Source organism: Arachis hypogaea, chromosome 2 (assembly GCF_003086295.3).
Source record: "Arachis hypogaea cultivar Tifrunner chromosome 2, arahy.Tifrunner.gnm2.J5K5, whole genome shotgun sequence".
NCBI classification, from domain to species: Eukaryota; Viridiplantae; Streptophyta; class Magnoliopsida; order Fabales; family Fabaceae; genus Arachis; species Arachis hypogaea.
In genome coordinates, this window is record NC_092037.1 from 49,425,365 (window position 1) to 49,442,685 (window position 17,321).

A 17,321-nucleotide genomic window follows, 5' to 3' on the forward strand; every position below is an offset into this window, starting at 1 on the left:
CGTGGTATAAGCTAGATAGATGGCGGCATTCATGAGGATCCGGAAAGTCTAAACCTTGTCTATGGTATTACGAGTAGGATTCTGGGATTGAATGACTGTGACGAGCTTCAAACTCCTGAAGGTTGGGCGTGATGACAAGCGCAAAAGAATCAAGGGATTCTATTCCAACCTGATTGAGAACCGACAGATGATTAGCCGTGCTGTGACAGAGCATAGGAACGTTTTCACTGAGAGGATGGGATGTAGCCATTGACAACGGTGATGCCCTACATACAGCTTGCCATGGAAAGGAGTAGGAAGGATTGGATGAATGTAATAAGAAAATAGAGATACAAGAGGAGCACAGCATCTTCACACACTTATCTGAAATTCCCACTATTACTTTACATAAGTATTTCTATCCCTTTTTATTGTCTATTTATTATTAATTTTCGAACTCATCATAAACCATTTGATCTCCCTAACTGAGATGTATAAGGTGACCATAGCTTGCTTCATACCAACAATCTCTGTAGGATCGACCCTTACTCACGTAAGGTTTATTACTTGGACGACCTAGTACACGTGCTGGTTAGTTAAATGGAGTTGTGATCACACGTGCCATTACCAGGGATCATTAAAGATCCCAATTCATCATACCATGATCTCTTTGGTGTATTTTTGAAAGAGCCATTAAATAAATCTCATGCAAATACCAAGAGGGAATACAACTTTAAGGATCACAATTTCGTCCACCAAGAATACAAATAGGATTAAATTAAAAAGAAGAATAAGGTGGAAGGAACCCTACAGAAAAAAGAAACTCGATCGCAAACTCAGGGATACGCTGGGATGTGAGTGTGCTTAGAGTATTTTTCTGAATAAAAGTTCCAACCCCTTTTCACTGAAATTCCCTATATTTATAAGCTACCCTTACATAACAGTCAATTAAAATTACATTAATTACAATTAATTATAATTAAAATAAATTACAATTTTGAAACACAACCGCCTTTGGTAACGGTTCCGCTACATGATTATAGATATTCCCCATGTGATTAATTATCCACTCCCATGTGATTAATTATCCACTAACCTTCTCACTTCTTTGACCACTTGACTAAATCTTCGAAAGTCTTCCTTTAAATCGAATCTCCCCCTCGATTTAACTTCTTCGATTTCGACAAAGCAACTCGGAAACAACTTCCGTGTCAACAACTCCCAGACTTAGCCTCCTAAACACATTTCCTCGAAAACCCATATTCGATATCTTTCGATTCAATTTCTTTCAGATCGAAAATCAATTTTCGATCAACAAATTGCCCCCTTGGATTAATGTGGTTTCCTTTAATATCATTATTGAAAAGCAAAGCACTTAATCCAAAAACATCAATTTTCAAATTAATAATAATTGTCATGAAAAACTTACATTACACTAGCCCACTCGACACGTCTCTCAAGAGTCACGCCCTCTCTCTTCACCATTCCATCTTCCTCAAGAAGTTACCTCTTTTTGCATCTTCTCTACAGTAACGGCTACAACAACACTTTAAAAGCACCATTCTTACCTCCATTCAATTTTCCTACATTCCATTCTCTAGACTTTCTTTACAACCTCAAATTTCTTCACAAAACTTCCTAATCTAAGAATGGCTGGCTCTTCTTCACAAATCACTCCTTCTGACAAAGGTAAAGGCCATGCATCACTACCACCACCTCCACCAGCTCTTCGCATTCTCAATCAGATCGATGATGAAATCATTAACGACCCTCACATTCAATCCAGTGATAATAGGATTTTAATCACAATCGGAACTGACATACATTGCTTCCTCGGACCGATTGAGTCTCTGGAAAAGGTGAACAAGAAGTCCCTTTCTTTCCCCAGTGCTAAAGGGGAAGATTTGCTGATAAATCAATCTTTCAACATTTCCCATTTTATCAACCAAAAAATATTTAGGAACAACCCAAAAATTAACCCACGAGGATATGACTTTACAGCCTAGTACCGACGTCTTGAACCCACCAAAAGTGCCAGTTGGGGAGCTCTAGGGATTCATGAACTGCTGAGACTCTCTCATTTCTCTCTGACTACACATCCCTGGATGATTAGGGCTATTACATGCTTCTGGAACAGAACCACCAATAATTTTCACCTTCGTTGTGGAATGATTGGAATATCTCTTCTCGACGTGGCCGCCATTACTAGACTTCCTTTCAATTTATAATATTATACTTCTAAAATGCAACCTGAACGTCAATACAACGTTGTTCTGAACAGTTCTTATAGTGAATTCATCGCCCATAATATGGGTAGCGAAGGTACCAAAATCACCAACAATGAACATGTAGCTTTCTTATTCTACTGGTTAAATGCAATCCTATTTTGCTCTCGTAGTGTCCAAATGTCAAAACTTTACCTTTCTCTGGCCACACTTCTCCATGAAGGCAAAACTTTCAATTTGGCTAAACTTCTCTTAGGGCACATCTTCGAGGAACTTGGCCAATTTATTACTGCCCTACGAGAAAATAAATTAATAAGTGCAGGAGGCCCTCTATGGCTTCTTCAATTATGGCTCAATGCCATCTTTGAAAATTTCATGACCAAACCCGAAAGTGGTCCAATTGACAAACAGTATATTGAAGGGTTTCAATTATCTGCATACAAACCCAATTTTCCAAATGCACAATCGGATGAGGATAAGTTTTGGGCTATTTTCGCCCTTTTCCATTCTTGTAAAAATTTCGAAAATGAACAGCTGAATTTCACTCCTTTCTTACGCCGCAACCGAGGCCCTACCTAGTTAGATCTTTTGTTTTTTCTACACTCAATGAAGGGAGTGAACTCGCCAAACAAAGTTGGGCATATTTATTAGCAGTTCAGGTAATCCCCACAGGATTATCTTTACAGAAAAAAGAAAAATTCAAGATAACTCTGTATGCTCCTCACCTATCTGCCAGACAATTGGGATTCTCACAAGCCATTCCCAAACCTCAGCCTCAAAATGATGCTCCTTTCTGTCACTTCCTTCTAACTATCCAAGAAGACTTTGACTCCTGCCTCGCCATGAATCAACAGCGCAGGGAGCGTTTCAATTTCATGGAATATGAATGCAGTTCTTACATTACCAAGTCATGTGTTGAATGGTGGGCTGCCTATTATGCTAGGTACACTCGTACCATAGAGGACATTCAACAAACTGCAATCCAAACCACCCCTGTTGCTAAGAGTTCTCCAAAGAGAACTCACTAAAGGAAAGCTGAAACTGCTCAACCACCACCAGCAAAAAGCAGAAAAAATCCTACTAAAACTTCTCAAAAGGTAACTTTATAATTCCTCTATCTATTTAAAATATATTTCAACTTTTGTCTTTTAAGTCATATTTAACTCTGAATTTCTTGTCAGTTGGTACTGCTTTCATCAACTGAAAGTTCAGAAGAAATCGGACCGGCCAACAAAGACACTCCTACTGTCTCTTCCCAATCAGAAGATATAGCCGATTCTGATTCTGGACCCCAACTAATCCGCAGGACTCAGGTAACACGATCGTGACTACAAACTTTGTTTATTTAAACATAAAATTTAAAGTCATAGATGTGTACCTTTTACTCTAGCCTGCCCATGTCACTCACTCAGTCACTTCTGTTGAAGAGCCTAACCCATTAATTTTGCCACAGCAATACGGTCAAGAACGGTCAACATCCCATGACTCGATTCAATTTTTAGGACTCAGAGTAATTCCAGCCACTTTTCCCCAACACGAATAATAGATCCAACAGCCAATCCTTTGCAGCACTCCCCAGCAGAAACCCAAAGAATTGAGTTGACTTCTCCGGACAATCAGATTATTCTTTCTGAAAAGAATTTAATAGTCCCTGATTCTGATTCTGCTTCCAAAGCTGTTGACACTACCAACTCAGAATCTTCCAAATCTAAGGTCTCAGAAACTCCATAGACTTGCAACCAACACCTTTAGACTTGGCACAACTTCAAACTCTTCCAGGACCAAAACCAAGCACGTCAGTCATCCCCACCACTCCATCAAGTGCTACCTTGGATGACTTGACTTCTATTTTGGATAAAATCATCCAGGGGACCAAAGTACCAATACTTGTTCCAATCATCTCAAGTCCAGTTTCTACAAGACCTCCAATCGAATTAGATCCTGTAATTTGGGAACAACTTCGATCGCTCATCAAGCTCTTGGATCATCCTCCTGCCGCGTGGGTTAATGACCCAATCCTTAATCAACTTTTGACCGCTCTATTAAGCTCCTCTTTTAAAATCCCGACCAACATTCCCTATTCTAATTTAATTCAAGGATTTAAACAACTCATTGAAGAAAGTGTCACATTCCATTTTCAATTTCAAGAAATTGAAAATCAAGAAGCCATAGTCGTATCCAAAATTGAGAACTTCCAAGCAACTGCTCAACCAATCAAAGCTGCTCGTGACGAGTTTAATTTAAAGATTGCTCATGCTATTTCTATCCAAGCCTTTCATGATCAAGAAGAAGCACGGCTCGAAGCGGAATTGGCTTCGATTCAAGAACAACTCGCTACTCTCTGCCAAAATCGGTCCACTTTGGCTAAACCTTTGGTTGTAGCTCAGCAAGAACAACATCTCCTTATCCAACAGCTTGTCTCAATCAACACTGAGCGCGAAAAGGTTGAACAACAGCTTGAGGAGATCCAGATTGACAAATCTAAACAAGCTGGGATGCTCACAACTTTGGAAAGCAAAAGAACAAAACTGCGTTCTATTCTGGCTAAATTACTGGTGCCTTAAACTTTTCCTTTTGTTTTGTAATGACTTTTGTCTCTTTTAAACTTTATGCATGTTGGATTTCCTATGTTTGCCAACAATGAAAAAGTTTTAAATATTTTCCATTAATTGAGCTAACCACTTTTCCTGACTCGATATCTTTAATTTGATAAGCATTTCCAGAATATGTCCCTATCACTTGAAAGGACCTCCCAACTATTGGACCACTTACCAAGAAATCTTGATTTCTTTTCCATTGGTAAAATAACTTTTAAAACAAATTCGCCTGTTTGAAAAGATTTTCTAGAAATTCAACAATTATAACTTCGAGCAATACTTTCCTTCTGTCGAATTATATTTTCTAATGCCAAGATTCGTTATGAATCTAATTCATTCAATTCATCGAACATTGCATTCCAATCATCATCGACTGGCAAATTGTTTTGTTTCGATACCCTCAAAGTATTCAAATTAATTTCCAATGGTAATACTGCATCATGGCCATATACCAATTTATAAGGTGAGGTTCCTGTCGAACCTCTTGGTGAATTTCGATAAGCCCATAATACTTGACTTAAAGTTTCATGCCATGTTCGAGGCCTATTTCCAATATGCTTTTTAATTAAACCTATCAATATCTTATTTGCTGCTTCAACTTGGCCGTTAGCTTGTGTGTAATAAGGAGTCGAAGTGGCCATACTAATATTCCTCGAAACTACAAAGTTTTTAATTCTTTGACCAGTAAACATAGTTCTTTGGTCAGTACTTAATGTCTGAGGAATTCCAAATCGATGGATAATAGTTTCCTCAATAAAATCAATTATCTCAGTTTGTCCGGCTTCTACTAATGGAATAGCCTCAACCCACTTCATAAAATAATCAATAGCCACTAAGATAAACATATGTTGTCTTGATGAAGGAGGATGAATCAAGCCAATTAGATCCAAAGCCCAACCTCTAAATGGCCATGGCTTTATTACCGAACGTAACTTAGTTGCCGGAATTTGTTGTATCGAACCATGTTTCTGATATTCCTGACATGCTTTTGCATAATCAATACAATCTTTTATCATAGATGGCCAATATACATGATTTCGATATAACACCCATCTCATCTTCCTTCCTGCTTGATGAGCACCACAAATTCCATTATGAACCTCGCCCAGAGCAATATTCTGATCTTCTCGACCCAAACATCTTGACAAACTTCCATCAATCCCTTTTTTATATAACTCATCAGCCAATAAAACAAAATTCATTGCTCTCAATTTAATTTTTCTCTCAATTGCAGTATTGGGATCTTTCAAATACTGAGCAATAAGCTTTCTCCAATCAAAATCCTCTCATTCATCCATACACAACAATTCTCTTTCACTTGCAGGTACTAAAATTTGATGGATACTAGAGAATTTTCTAATAATTTCCAGGCCAATCCGATATTTTGAAGCAATTTGGGCCAATTCATTAGCAATTTCATTATGAATTCTGGGGATATGCACCAAAGAAACCTTTTGAAAAGAAGTTAACATTTCCCAGGCAGTTACCAAATATTTCTATAACGTTTCATTATTACATTTAAATTCCTTTGATAACTGCTTTAAAACCAATTGTGAATCTCCTAGAATTTGAACATCTAAAACTCCTTTGTCAATTAAAATCTTGAGACCTAAAATTAAAGCCTCATATTCAACAACATTATTAGAGCAAGGATATTTTAATTCAAACAAAAATTCTGATGGAACACCCTCAGGCGAAATAATGAAGATTCCAACCCCTGCACCATCCTTGTGCTTGGATCCATCAAAATATAATTTCCAATATTTAACCTCTATATCAATAATATGTGCCCCCTGGTCATTCAGATCTTTCGAATTATGCACAAGAAAGTCTGCAATGACCTGTTCATTTACAGCCTTCGATGGGACATATTACAAATCGAATTCTATTAACGCTAACATCCATTTTCCAAAATGCCCCTTTAACATAGGGAAACTAAGCATGTACTTAATAATATCAGTCTGTGCTATCACCTTCACCAATTTAGCCACCATATAACACTTTAATTTCATACAAGCATGATATAATGACAAACACAATTTTTCAGTCGGTGAATACTTTGTTTTGATATCAGTTAGAACTCGAATAAGGTAATAAAATGCATGTTCATGCTTATTTTCATCATCTTGGGCTAACATACAGCCAATCAAATTCTCAGATGCTGCAATATATAATTTTAAAGGTTCAAATGCACGAACGTTCGCCATAATCGGAGCTTTAGCCAAGTAAGTTTTGATCGAATCGAATGCCAACTAGTGTTCTGCATTCCATTCAAATTTTGAGCCATTCTTTAATTTTACTAGAGGCGCAAACACCCTAGTTCGATCCAAAAGTTTCAAAATGAACCTTCGAAGATAGTTAATATTTTCCCAAAAATGATTGTACTTCCTTTTTCAACTTGGGTGCAGACAAAGCTAATATTGCATCTGCTTTGTTTTTGTCAATAGCTATCCCCTTTTTGTGAACGACAAAACCTAAGAAATTTTCTGCTGATACACTAAAACCGCACTTCAAAGGATTCATTTTCAAACCCTTTTTCCTCATAGTCAATAACGCTTTTCTTAAATGATCTATATATTGATCTAAAGAAATATATTTGACCATTACATCATCAATATATACCTCCATAAATTTTCCAATGAACTCATGAAAAATGGCATTCATTGCTCGTTGATACGTTGCTCCAGCATTTTTTAAACCAAAAGGCATAACCACCCATTCATACGTACCTAACGCCCCAAGACAACGGAAAGCAGTTTTAGCCACATCGTCCTCCACAATAAAAATCTGGTTATATCCAGAATAACTGTCCATGAAGCTTAGAACTTCATTCCCTGCAGCAGAATTGATTAACATATCTGCAATTGGCATGAAATACTCATCTTTTGGAGTAGCATTATTCAAATCTCGAAAATTGATACACCTAAATTTTCCATTTTTCTTCATAACTGGAACTATATTTGATACCCACTCCACATAACGAGCGGTTCGAATGAATTTGGCATTAATCAAGCGTTCAATCTCTTCATTAATTTTCATATTATTTTCAGGAGCAAAACGTCTAGGGGTTTGTTTCACAGGTCGAGCATTAGGTTTTAATGCTAATCGATGTTCTACTAACAATCGATCAAGACCACGCGTTTCATGGTAATCCCATGCAAAACAATCCTTAAACTCATATAATAAATTTATCAGATTAGTTCGAAAAGGATCAATAAGATCTTTACAAATATATGTAACTCGAACATCATCATGGGTTCCCAAATTAACCTCTTCTAAAGGATCTTGGGATTCAAATCCCTTATAATTATCATCCTCAGTTGTACATTTTTCAAATCCCAAAGGCTCCAAATCATAAATACAATCAAAAGTAAAATCGATAACATTATGAGAATGAGTTGACACTTGATCTTTGATTAAATCATCACAACTTTTATTCTTTAAATAATGAGCCTCTGCTATTAAATTGGTAGTCTGACTCATATCATTAACTTCATTACAAATAATAGGGAGATCATTACTATATTCGACTAGAGGTGTCGAATTAAACATATTACTACTAACAAGTCTATTAATCCTATCTAATTCAAATTTATCAGAAGAATCATCTTTATTTTCTAAAGCTGAAAAATTACTTAAATAATTATGCAAAGTTACCAGGTAATCGGAAATTTTCTCAACCTGGTCCATGGTTCAATCTTCAAGGCCTTCAAGAATCACAATCCCAACCTGTTGGTTCATAGGGCATGTCTGGGTAGCGCAGCTTCACTGACAGTCCCTCTGAAGTCAAATAACAACCTTCACAATTGTAAGGGTTCAGAGATCGATCAACATTTAAGGGCTTTAACTTGCGATTATATATCCTAAAATCGGCATGCATTTGTTCGACGTAAAGACTCAAATCTGCTTTGATAATTTCAGGCTTGCCATCCTCAGTCCATAGAAGCACACTTTGATGCACTGTAGATGGCACTGCACCTACTCCATGAATCCAATCTCTCCCAAGTAAAGCATTATGACTCGCCTTTGATGGGACCACCACAAACACTGAGTGTCTCTCCGACGACCCCCACCTTCACAGTTAAGGTAACCAACCCTTTTGCTGGTGTGGAATTTCCACCAAAATCGGTTACAGCAATATTTATAGGGACCAACTCACTAACATGTTTCCCTACCTTTCCTAACATCCTTTCAGGCAAGAGACTTATTGCTGTCCCACCATCAATCAGTACCTTGTTTATCTTGAAACCATTCACAATAGCAACAATATGAAGAGGACGCAAATGAGACATTTTCTTCTCAGTAGGGCAAAAAAACACTTGGTTCATTGGTGCACGAAATTGTGATACACAATGGTGCCAACAACTTGGTCGCACAATTGTAATCTCACTTCTTTGTCACAGCTTCGCACAACTAACCAGCAAGTACACTGGGTCGTCCAAGTAATACCTTACGTGAGTAAGGGTCAATCCCACGGAGATTGTCGGCTTGTAGCAAGCTATGGTCACCTTGTAAATCTCAGTCAGGCAGATTTAAATGGTTATGAAGTTTTCATAATTAAAAGATAAATAAACAGAAAGTAAAGATAGAGATACTTATGTAAATCATTGGTGGGAATTTCAAACAAGCGTATGGAGATGCTTCAACCCTCTTGAATCTCTGCTTTCCTACTGCATTCATCCAATCCTTCATACTCCCTTCCATGGCAAGTTGTATGTTGGGTTTCACCGGCATCAATGGCTACCTCCCGTCCTCTCAGTGAAAATGGTCCAAATGCGCTATCACCGCACGGCTAATCATCTGTCGGTTCTCGATCATGTTGGAATAGGATTTACTATCCTTTTGCGTCTGTCACTACACCCAACACTCGCGAGTTTGAAGCTCGTCACAGTCATCCCTTCCCAAATCCTACTCGGAATACCACAGACAAGGTTTAGACTTTCCGGATCTCAGAAATGGCCGCCAATAATTCTAGCTTATACCACGAAGACTCCGATCTTTCAGAAAGGAGGCTAAGAGATACACGCTCGATCTAAGGTAGAACGAACGTGGTTGTCAGGCACGCGTTCATAGGTTGAGAATAGTGATGAGTGTCACAGATCATCACATTCATCATGTTGAAGTGCAGCGAATATCTTAGAATAAGAATAAGCATGAATTGAATAGAAAATAGTAGTAATTGCATTAATACTCAAGGAATAGCAGAGCTCCACACTCTTAATCTATGGTGTGTAGAAACTCCACCGTTGAAAATACATAAGTAATTATAGGGTAAGCATGGCCGAATGTCCAGCCTCCCAAAATGTGAACAATGGTTCCAATATGTTTCAAATATCCTCCGATTTTAAGATGAAAATACAATAGTAAAATGTCCTATTTATAATGAAACTAGCTACTAGGGTTTACAGAATTAAGTGAATGATGCAGAAATCAACTTCCGGGCCCACTTGGTGTGTGCTTGGGCTGAGCATTGAGCTTCACACGTGTAGATGTCTTTCTTGGAGTTAAACACCAGCTTTGGTGCCAGTTTGAGCGTTTAACTCCAACTTTTATGCCAGCTCTGGCGTTTTGACGCCAGAAAAGGGCAGAGAGCTGGCGTTTTGACGCCATTTTACATCGTCAAAACTCACGCAAAGTATGAACTATTATATATTTCTGGAAAGCCCTGGATGTCTACTTTCCAACGCAATTAACAGTGTGCCATTTAGAGTTCTGTAGCTCTTAAAAATCCACTTCGAGTGCAGGGAGGTCAGAATCCAACAGTATCTACAGTCCTTTGTCAGCCTCTGAATCAGATTTTTGCTCAAGTCCCTCAATTTCAGCCAGAAAATACTTGAAATCACAGAAAAACACACAAACTCATAGTAAAGTCCAGAAATGTGAATTTTGCTTAAAAACTAATAAAAATATACTAAAAAATAACTAAATCATACTAAAAACTATATAAAAATACTGCCAAAAGCGTATAAATTATCCGCTCATCATTCATCTTCTATGTGAATAAAAGAAAAAGCCTCTTCGTCTTCCTGATCATAATCCTCATCCGGATTACCTTCGCATTCCCCAAGATACTCGGTAGGGATTATCGAAATTGTCCCCACCATATAATAATCTCCTTCGTCGAAATATTCCTCATCGACGTCAACATCTTTATCTACCCCAGAAGACTGAGCAATTGCCTTTCCTTTTTCCATCTTAGCTGGCGATGGAATCTCCTTAGGATAAGTTTCTCCATCAGAAGGAAAAACAATTCGGGAATGCAATGAAGGAGTTGCCCCCTTGCTTGCTTCCTTCCCTGAATCAAGTTGAAGTTTCTTATTCTGATAGAAATTCCTTCTTCTTCCTCTTCCTCTTGGGTATCCTCTGGCTCGCCCTCGAAAAGTAGCATGTTGACTTCTAGATGGCGCTCTATGTCCCCATTGAGGATTTCGTCGATATAAATGATCACGCCTTTGAAACTCTTGACAGTTTCTGATCCACTGAACACCAATAGCCTGGGATCGGCTCAAAGGTGTATTCCCATCATGTGAAGGAATTTTTGAACCAGAACCTTCTACACATCGCATTGGTTGTCTCTGACGTGCTTGCTCTTCCCTGTGGGCTAATTCCTTCTTCATTCTTTCCTTTTCAAAGATTGCCGCTGCTTCAGCATCAAAGACAGCATTACACCGTGGACACAGAGATACGTCCCGGTCTTTAAGTTTTTGCTGAACCAAAAAGTCCAACAAACCATCCCCTGTTCTAGGGTACACAGCTCTTACTTGTGACTCAAAATCATCAAGAGTCTCATCAAAATCATAAGACATCCCCACCATATTCACTCCAAAGTATGGTTCCACATAACTGGCATCAGTTTCGAAGGGATCCACATCGACCTTCATTTCCTTTTTGCCATCATCAAATTTCAAATGACCTTCCATTATTGCCTCCTGAATCAAATCCCTGAAACGAACACAACTGTTAGTCGAATGACTTGTTGCTTGATGAAATTTGCAATAAGGCTTTCCTTTTAAATCCTTCAAGGAAAGTAATGTTCGACTCTCAGGAAAAATCAATTGTTTATCTTTAAGCAACACATTGAAAATCTGATCAGATTTCGAAATATCAAAACTATATTTCTTTCCACTTTTAAGTTTCGATACATTCGACTTCTCACCACCAGGGAGTTTTTTCAGTAAAGAACAAACATATGGAGGGCCTTCCTTAAGTTCGGCCAAATTGACTTCTGTTTCGAAATTGATTTCCTCTTCTGAGGACTCCATGGTTATATAAGTAACATTTTCCTTTTGAGTAAACTGTTTACTCTTCGACCTCTGTTTGGTTCTATGTTTTTCTTTCTCATTTTTCATTAACTCAGTTTGCCGAACCTTTTCAGCTAAATGAGCCAAATCAGGAATATGCACATTAAGTAACTTTCTGCGCATATAAAATACTAACCCCATAGTTGCTATTTTCACTATCTCATTTTTGGGTAATGTAACATAGCATCTACTTCTAGCATTTTTGAAACGTATTAAATAATCATCGATGGTTTCACCATCTTCACGTTTCAAAGCTACCAAATCATAACTGCTATGTTCATTTCCCCTCGGTAAAACTGAGCGTGAAAAGCAGTTTCCAACTGATTCCATGTTGTAATTGAATTTGGTCTAAGATTCGAAAACCATGTAAATGCATTCTTCGTCAAAGACGATGGAAAAAATTTCATTTTCAAATTTTCATCATTTGCCAAATTTCCAATCTCGACCAAATAATGAGCAACGTGTTCAGTTGTCGATTCTCCAACTTCTCCAGCAAATTTTGTAGTTATTTTCGGATTTTTCACCCCTCTTGGCACCTCAGCCATTTGAACTACTTGGGAAAAAGCCGATATAAAATGTGGCTGATTCATAAAGCCAACATTCAATCCGACCCGATTTAATACTTCCTCTATGATTCGGGTGATCTGATAACGATCACCACGCAATCCATGTAAAACATTATCAGCATTCTCATGTCGACGAACTATAAAAGGATTTTCTTGATTTAAAACATGATTTTCATTTTGAAAAATACAATTTTCTTGATTTAAAACATGATTTCCATTTTGAAAAATATTTTCCATCCCCTCATTAGTTCCTCGAGCATTATGCCTTTCGCCTTCATCATAATTGACAATTCGAGCAATCCTCTCGACTTGTCTATCAAGATGCTCAAATCTCGATTCATGATCAGCCATCATAGGATTTAGAATTGTAGTCATTTGCTGGGTCAATAAATTAACCAAGTCATGATAACTCGAAGTGGAGCCCACATGATACTCACGAGAATACTCAGAGTGTTGTTGTGGGTTTTGCATAACATTTACTCCATTTGCATTCCCAAATCCGATAGGTGAGACAAACCCACCCACCGATGGGGTATAACCAGCAGGAAGGCCATAAGGGGGCCAACCAACGGTTAATGGAGGCTAAAACGGTGGCACAAGACCTCTTGGACGAATATTACGTCTAGCATTTCCAGTTTGAATAGTCGTGAAGACTATACTTTCAGTTTCAATTGCACCTTCCGAACGTGAAGACACGTCGGCCTATTGTACGGATACCGGTATACTATCATTGGTGGAAGAACCACCATTCACATTTGACAATTCATCAGCCATGTGAATGATCTTCCCACTTCGTAATCGTATACACTAGAAAATAATAACTTTTGACACACTTCGACTTGAAATTGTACCACCGGGCGTGCCAATTTATTTTGTCGATTTTTAGCAAATTGATGGTGGTTCGATTCTAATGGTCTGAGAGCAAAACCAACTCCTCTGTGCGAGTACCAGTTTTCTATAAGTGCATCAAAGTGTCTTTGATTAGACTAAATTTAAAAGATTAAAATATAGTAAATTCATTGATTAATAAATAAAGTTCAGAAATTAACGTTTTGTAAACAAAATCAACGATTTTTTAAAGAAATTAAAGGAAAAAACAACAAGTTACTTTCTTTTGAAATAAAGGACTTCTACATGTAAAATGATAATGATAAAATGCTGAAAGCTAAATTTGACAGAAAAAATAAAGAATATGAATAATACTTAATGAATAAGATTAAATGAAATATGAAGAATACAAACATGATTGAAATTAAAAAGAAGAAGAAGGTGAAAGGAACCCTACAGAAAAAGGAAACTCGATCGCAAACTCAGGGTTACGCCGGGATGTGAGAGTGCTTAGAGTGTTTTTCTGAATAAAAGTTCCAACTCCTTTTCACTAAAATTTCCTAGTATTTATAAGCTACCCTTACATAACGGTCAATTAAAATTACATTAATTACAATTAATTATAATTAAAATAAATTACAATTTTGAAACACAATCGCTTTTGGTAACGGTTCTCGCTACATGATTATAAATATTTCCCATGTGTTAATTATCCACTCCCATGTGATTAATTATTCACTAACCTTCTCACTTCTTTGACCACTCGACTAAATCTTCGAAAGTCTTTCTTCAAATCGAATCTCCCCCTCGATTTAACTTCTTCGATTTCGACAAAGCAATTCGAAAACAACTTTCGTGTCAACAACTCCCACATTTAGCCTCCTAAATACATTTCCTCGAAAACCCATATTCGATATCTTTCTATTCAATTTCTTTCAGATCGAAAATCAATTTTCGATCAACACAATCATAAAAAGTATGGTGTAATGAAAATAGTTTGATGCAAGTATTATTATTATGGTAATAAAAGTCATGATATCCATGACAGAAGGCATGAAAATTTTAATGGATAAATACACGTGTCAAAAATTGAGAATGAACCTAAAAGATGACATGTAGAAATTTTACTGTAGGAATAACTTTCTTTTTAATATATATTATAGGATTTCTTCATTTATCTCATCGTGCGTATATATTTTTGTGAGTTTAGTTAAGTTGTATTTTAAAGACATATATTAAAATTATTATTAATAACAAATTTTTAAAGAATAAATAAACAATAAATACATTAAAAGATAAACTTTAACTTTTTTTTTCTAATCGGTAATTTTAACTTGACCAAATTTTGCATAGCGGTTTTGCTCGTTGAACACCTTAAGGAAATAAAAATAAAAATTAACGTTGTCACATAGTTTGCGTGATTTTATAATAATTTTTTTACGCGAAAAGCGTATATATATCAAGGTTCTGAAAATCGGTTCGGACCGGTCAGTTGAACCGGTTGAACTGCGAACCGCACATAAAAACGACTCGGGCAAAAATCAAAACCGGAAATTTTAAAAATCGGAACTGAACCGGTGAACCGGCCGGTAATCGGTCGGTCGAACCGAACCGTGATCCGGCCGGTTTTTTGGCTGGGCAGCCAAACGTTGCCGTTTCAGCCTCTGCTTAGCCCTAAATCCCTAATTCAATCCTAAATTCCCAATCTTGTCGAGCTTCCAGAAGTGAGAACGCCTCTCTCAGGCTCTCACACGACAGGGCTTCTGTGACTCATCAAGCTTGTCGTCCGGTCGTCCCTCACCTCCGTCCAGCCACCGCCTCGTGCCGCCGCCGTTGTTCCTTCGAACAGCCACCTCCATTGCGCAGCAGCCTCGTTCCTTCAAAGGTGCTCCACCACTGCTTGGTCACTCGGTGTCTTTGTCTCCCTATTGCGTGCTCTGTTGAAGGTGTCTTCGAGCTTCCAGGTAATTTTTTTTAGATATGATTATTTGATTGAATAACTGTTGCATGTCTCTGTCTCCCTGATGAGTATGATTGAATAGTTATTTGATTTTGTGAAGCTCTGTGAACTGAAGTTACTGAAGTGTGAACTAATGAATTATGATATACTGATCTGTGAAATCATGCATAACAAGTGTTAGATTGTTACATGTTGAAAGATGTAATGGGCCATTTGGATGGTTCCCAAGGGTTTCCTCGGCTTTCCATATGTTAGTTCCTTCCCATATATCTGCTTTCAGTTGATGACTTGCTATGGTGTCTAGTTTATCCATTAGTGGTATGTTTAAAATTGTGTTTATAGGAATTGAAAATGTGGAACATTAATCAATATAAATGTATTGTTTGATATAAACAAGAGTATAACTGGAACTAGAAATTAGTGTTTTACAAAGAGTATAACAGTCACCTATTGACTAGATAATAGATATGTTCTACTTAATAATGAAGTTGTTGGTTCTGCACTGATTTACAATTTTTTTTTAATTCTGATTTTTGCTAATGTAGGTGATGAAGCCGATGATGCAGACTGAAACTTTGTTCTGTGAGAGTTAAAACATTACATATCAGTTCCCCTATCTTGGCTGCTAAAAGTCCCTATTTCTACGAGGTAGATTTTCTTTTGTCCTGATTAATTTTGCTAAATATATTTTCAACTGCTTAGAGCTGTTTGTTTACGTGTTGCAGCTTTTTTCAAGTGAGACGAAGCAGTCAGAACAAAGACATGTCACCCTGAAAATTAATGCCTCTGGTATAAAACATAAAAGCTTTATAGTACCTATTTATTGAGCGTTCTCCCAAATAATTTTTTTTTACAAATGCGATGTTTCTTTCTTCTTGTTACAGAAAAAGGTGCTCTTATGCAGTTATTGAATTTTATGTATAGTAGTACATTGACCAATACTTCAGCAAGAAACAGTCCAACCATTGTGTGATGCAGCAAAGCTGTTTCTTGTTAATAAATTCAAGGATATAGCCAAGTAAGGGTTACCCTATTTTACAAAAGATTGTGTTATCTTATATTCCAGGAACAGTGAATTCTTTTTTATTAATCTTTTTTTGTATCTGGGATTTACTATTTTCTCCTGTACATCCTTTTTGTTTGCTGGTGAAATTTTTATTTTCAATTTTTTTCCATCCATTCTTTTGTAGAACCCTTGTTTCTTTTCATGCCATTCTGCATGCTTTTCTATGCAATGTTGCTTTTCCCTTTGAATGTTAACTCATGTTATTTGTGCAGGTATCGAGGAGCTTATGACCTTGCCATTAGTTGGTATAGAAGCAGTAATTTCTAGTGATGATCTCCAGGTTGCATCTGAAGATGTTGCCATTTTATGTTTGGTTGTTTTGTTATTTGACTTTTGAATTTGTATTTGAATGAGATTATAGCTTATGTATGTAGTACTTTTAATTTGAATAATATTTTGAAGTTTACATTAGACTATAATTATATTTTAATGTATTTATTTATATTTTATTTATTATTTTATTATAAAACAGTTTTTTCGGTTCAACCACGGTCAAACCAGTTGAACCTATGAACCAGTGAACCGATAACTAAAGCGGTTCGATGATCGATTCGGTTCTCAAAACCTTGATATATATTGTATAATTTTTATCATAAATACTATTTTAATATTAGTATTTTTTTATAGTCTTCCGTAATTAATACTATTTTTATAGTCTTCCGTAATTTCACTACGTGTATAATTTTTATCATAAATACTATTTTAATATTAGTATTTTTTTAACAATTATACAGGCTTTTTATTTTATTAATTAAAAATAATATAAATAAACAATTAATTAATAAAAAATATATTTTTA

General features: G+C 36.7%; 1 protein-coding gene and 1 long non-coding RNA gene across 2 annotated transcripts; one reads left to right on the forward strand and one right to left on the reverse strand.

The window, feature by feature from the left end:
- Positions 1-6,297: 6,297 nt before the first annotated feature.
- On the reverse strand, positions 6,298-9,093 carry LOC140176978 (uncharacterized). The gene is made up of 5 exons (XM_072208864.1): positions 8,826-9,093; positions 8,531-8,779; positions 7,531-8,418; positions 6,775-6,962; positions 6,298-6,657 (listed from the first exon to the last, which is right to left on the reverse strand). Exons 1-5 carry the CDS (start codon positions 9,091-9,093, stop codon positions 6,298-6,300), a joined length of 1,953 nt encoding a protein of 650 aa, XP_072064965.1.
- Positions 9,094-15,179: 6,086 nt separating this feature from the next.
- Positions 15,180-16,941, forward strand: LOC112743926 (uncharacterized). Its single transcript, XR_003172514.3, has 5 exons — positions 15,180-15,460; positions 16,002-16,104; positions 16,182-16,245; positions 16,341-16,474; positions 16,735-16,941. It is a non-coding gene; the product is annotated as an uncharacterized lncRNA (long non-coding RNA).
- Positions 16,942-17,321: the final 380 nt, after the last annotated feature.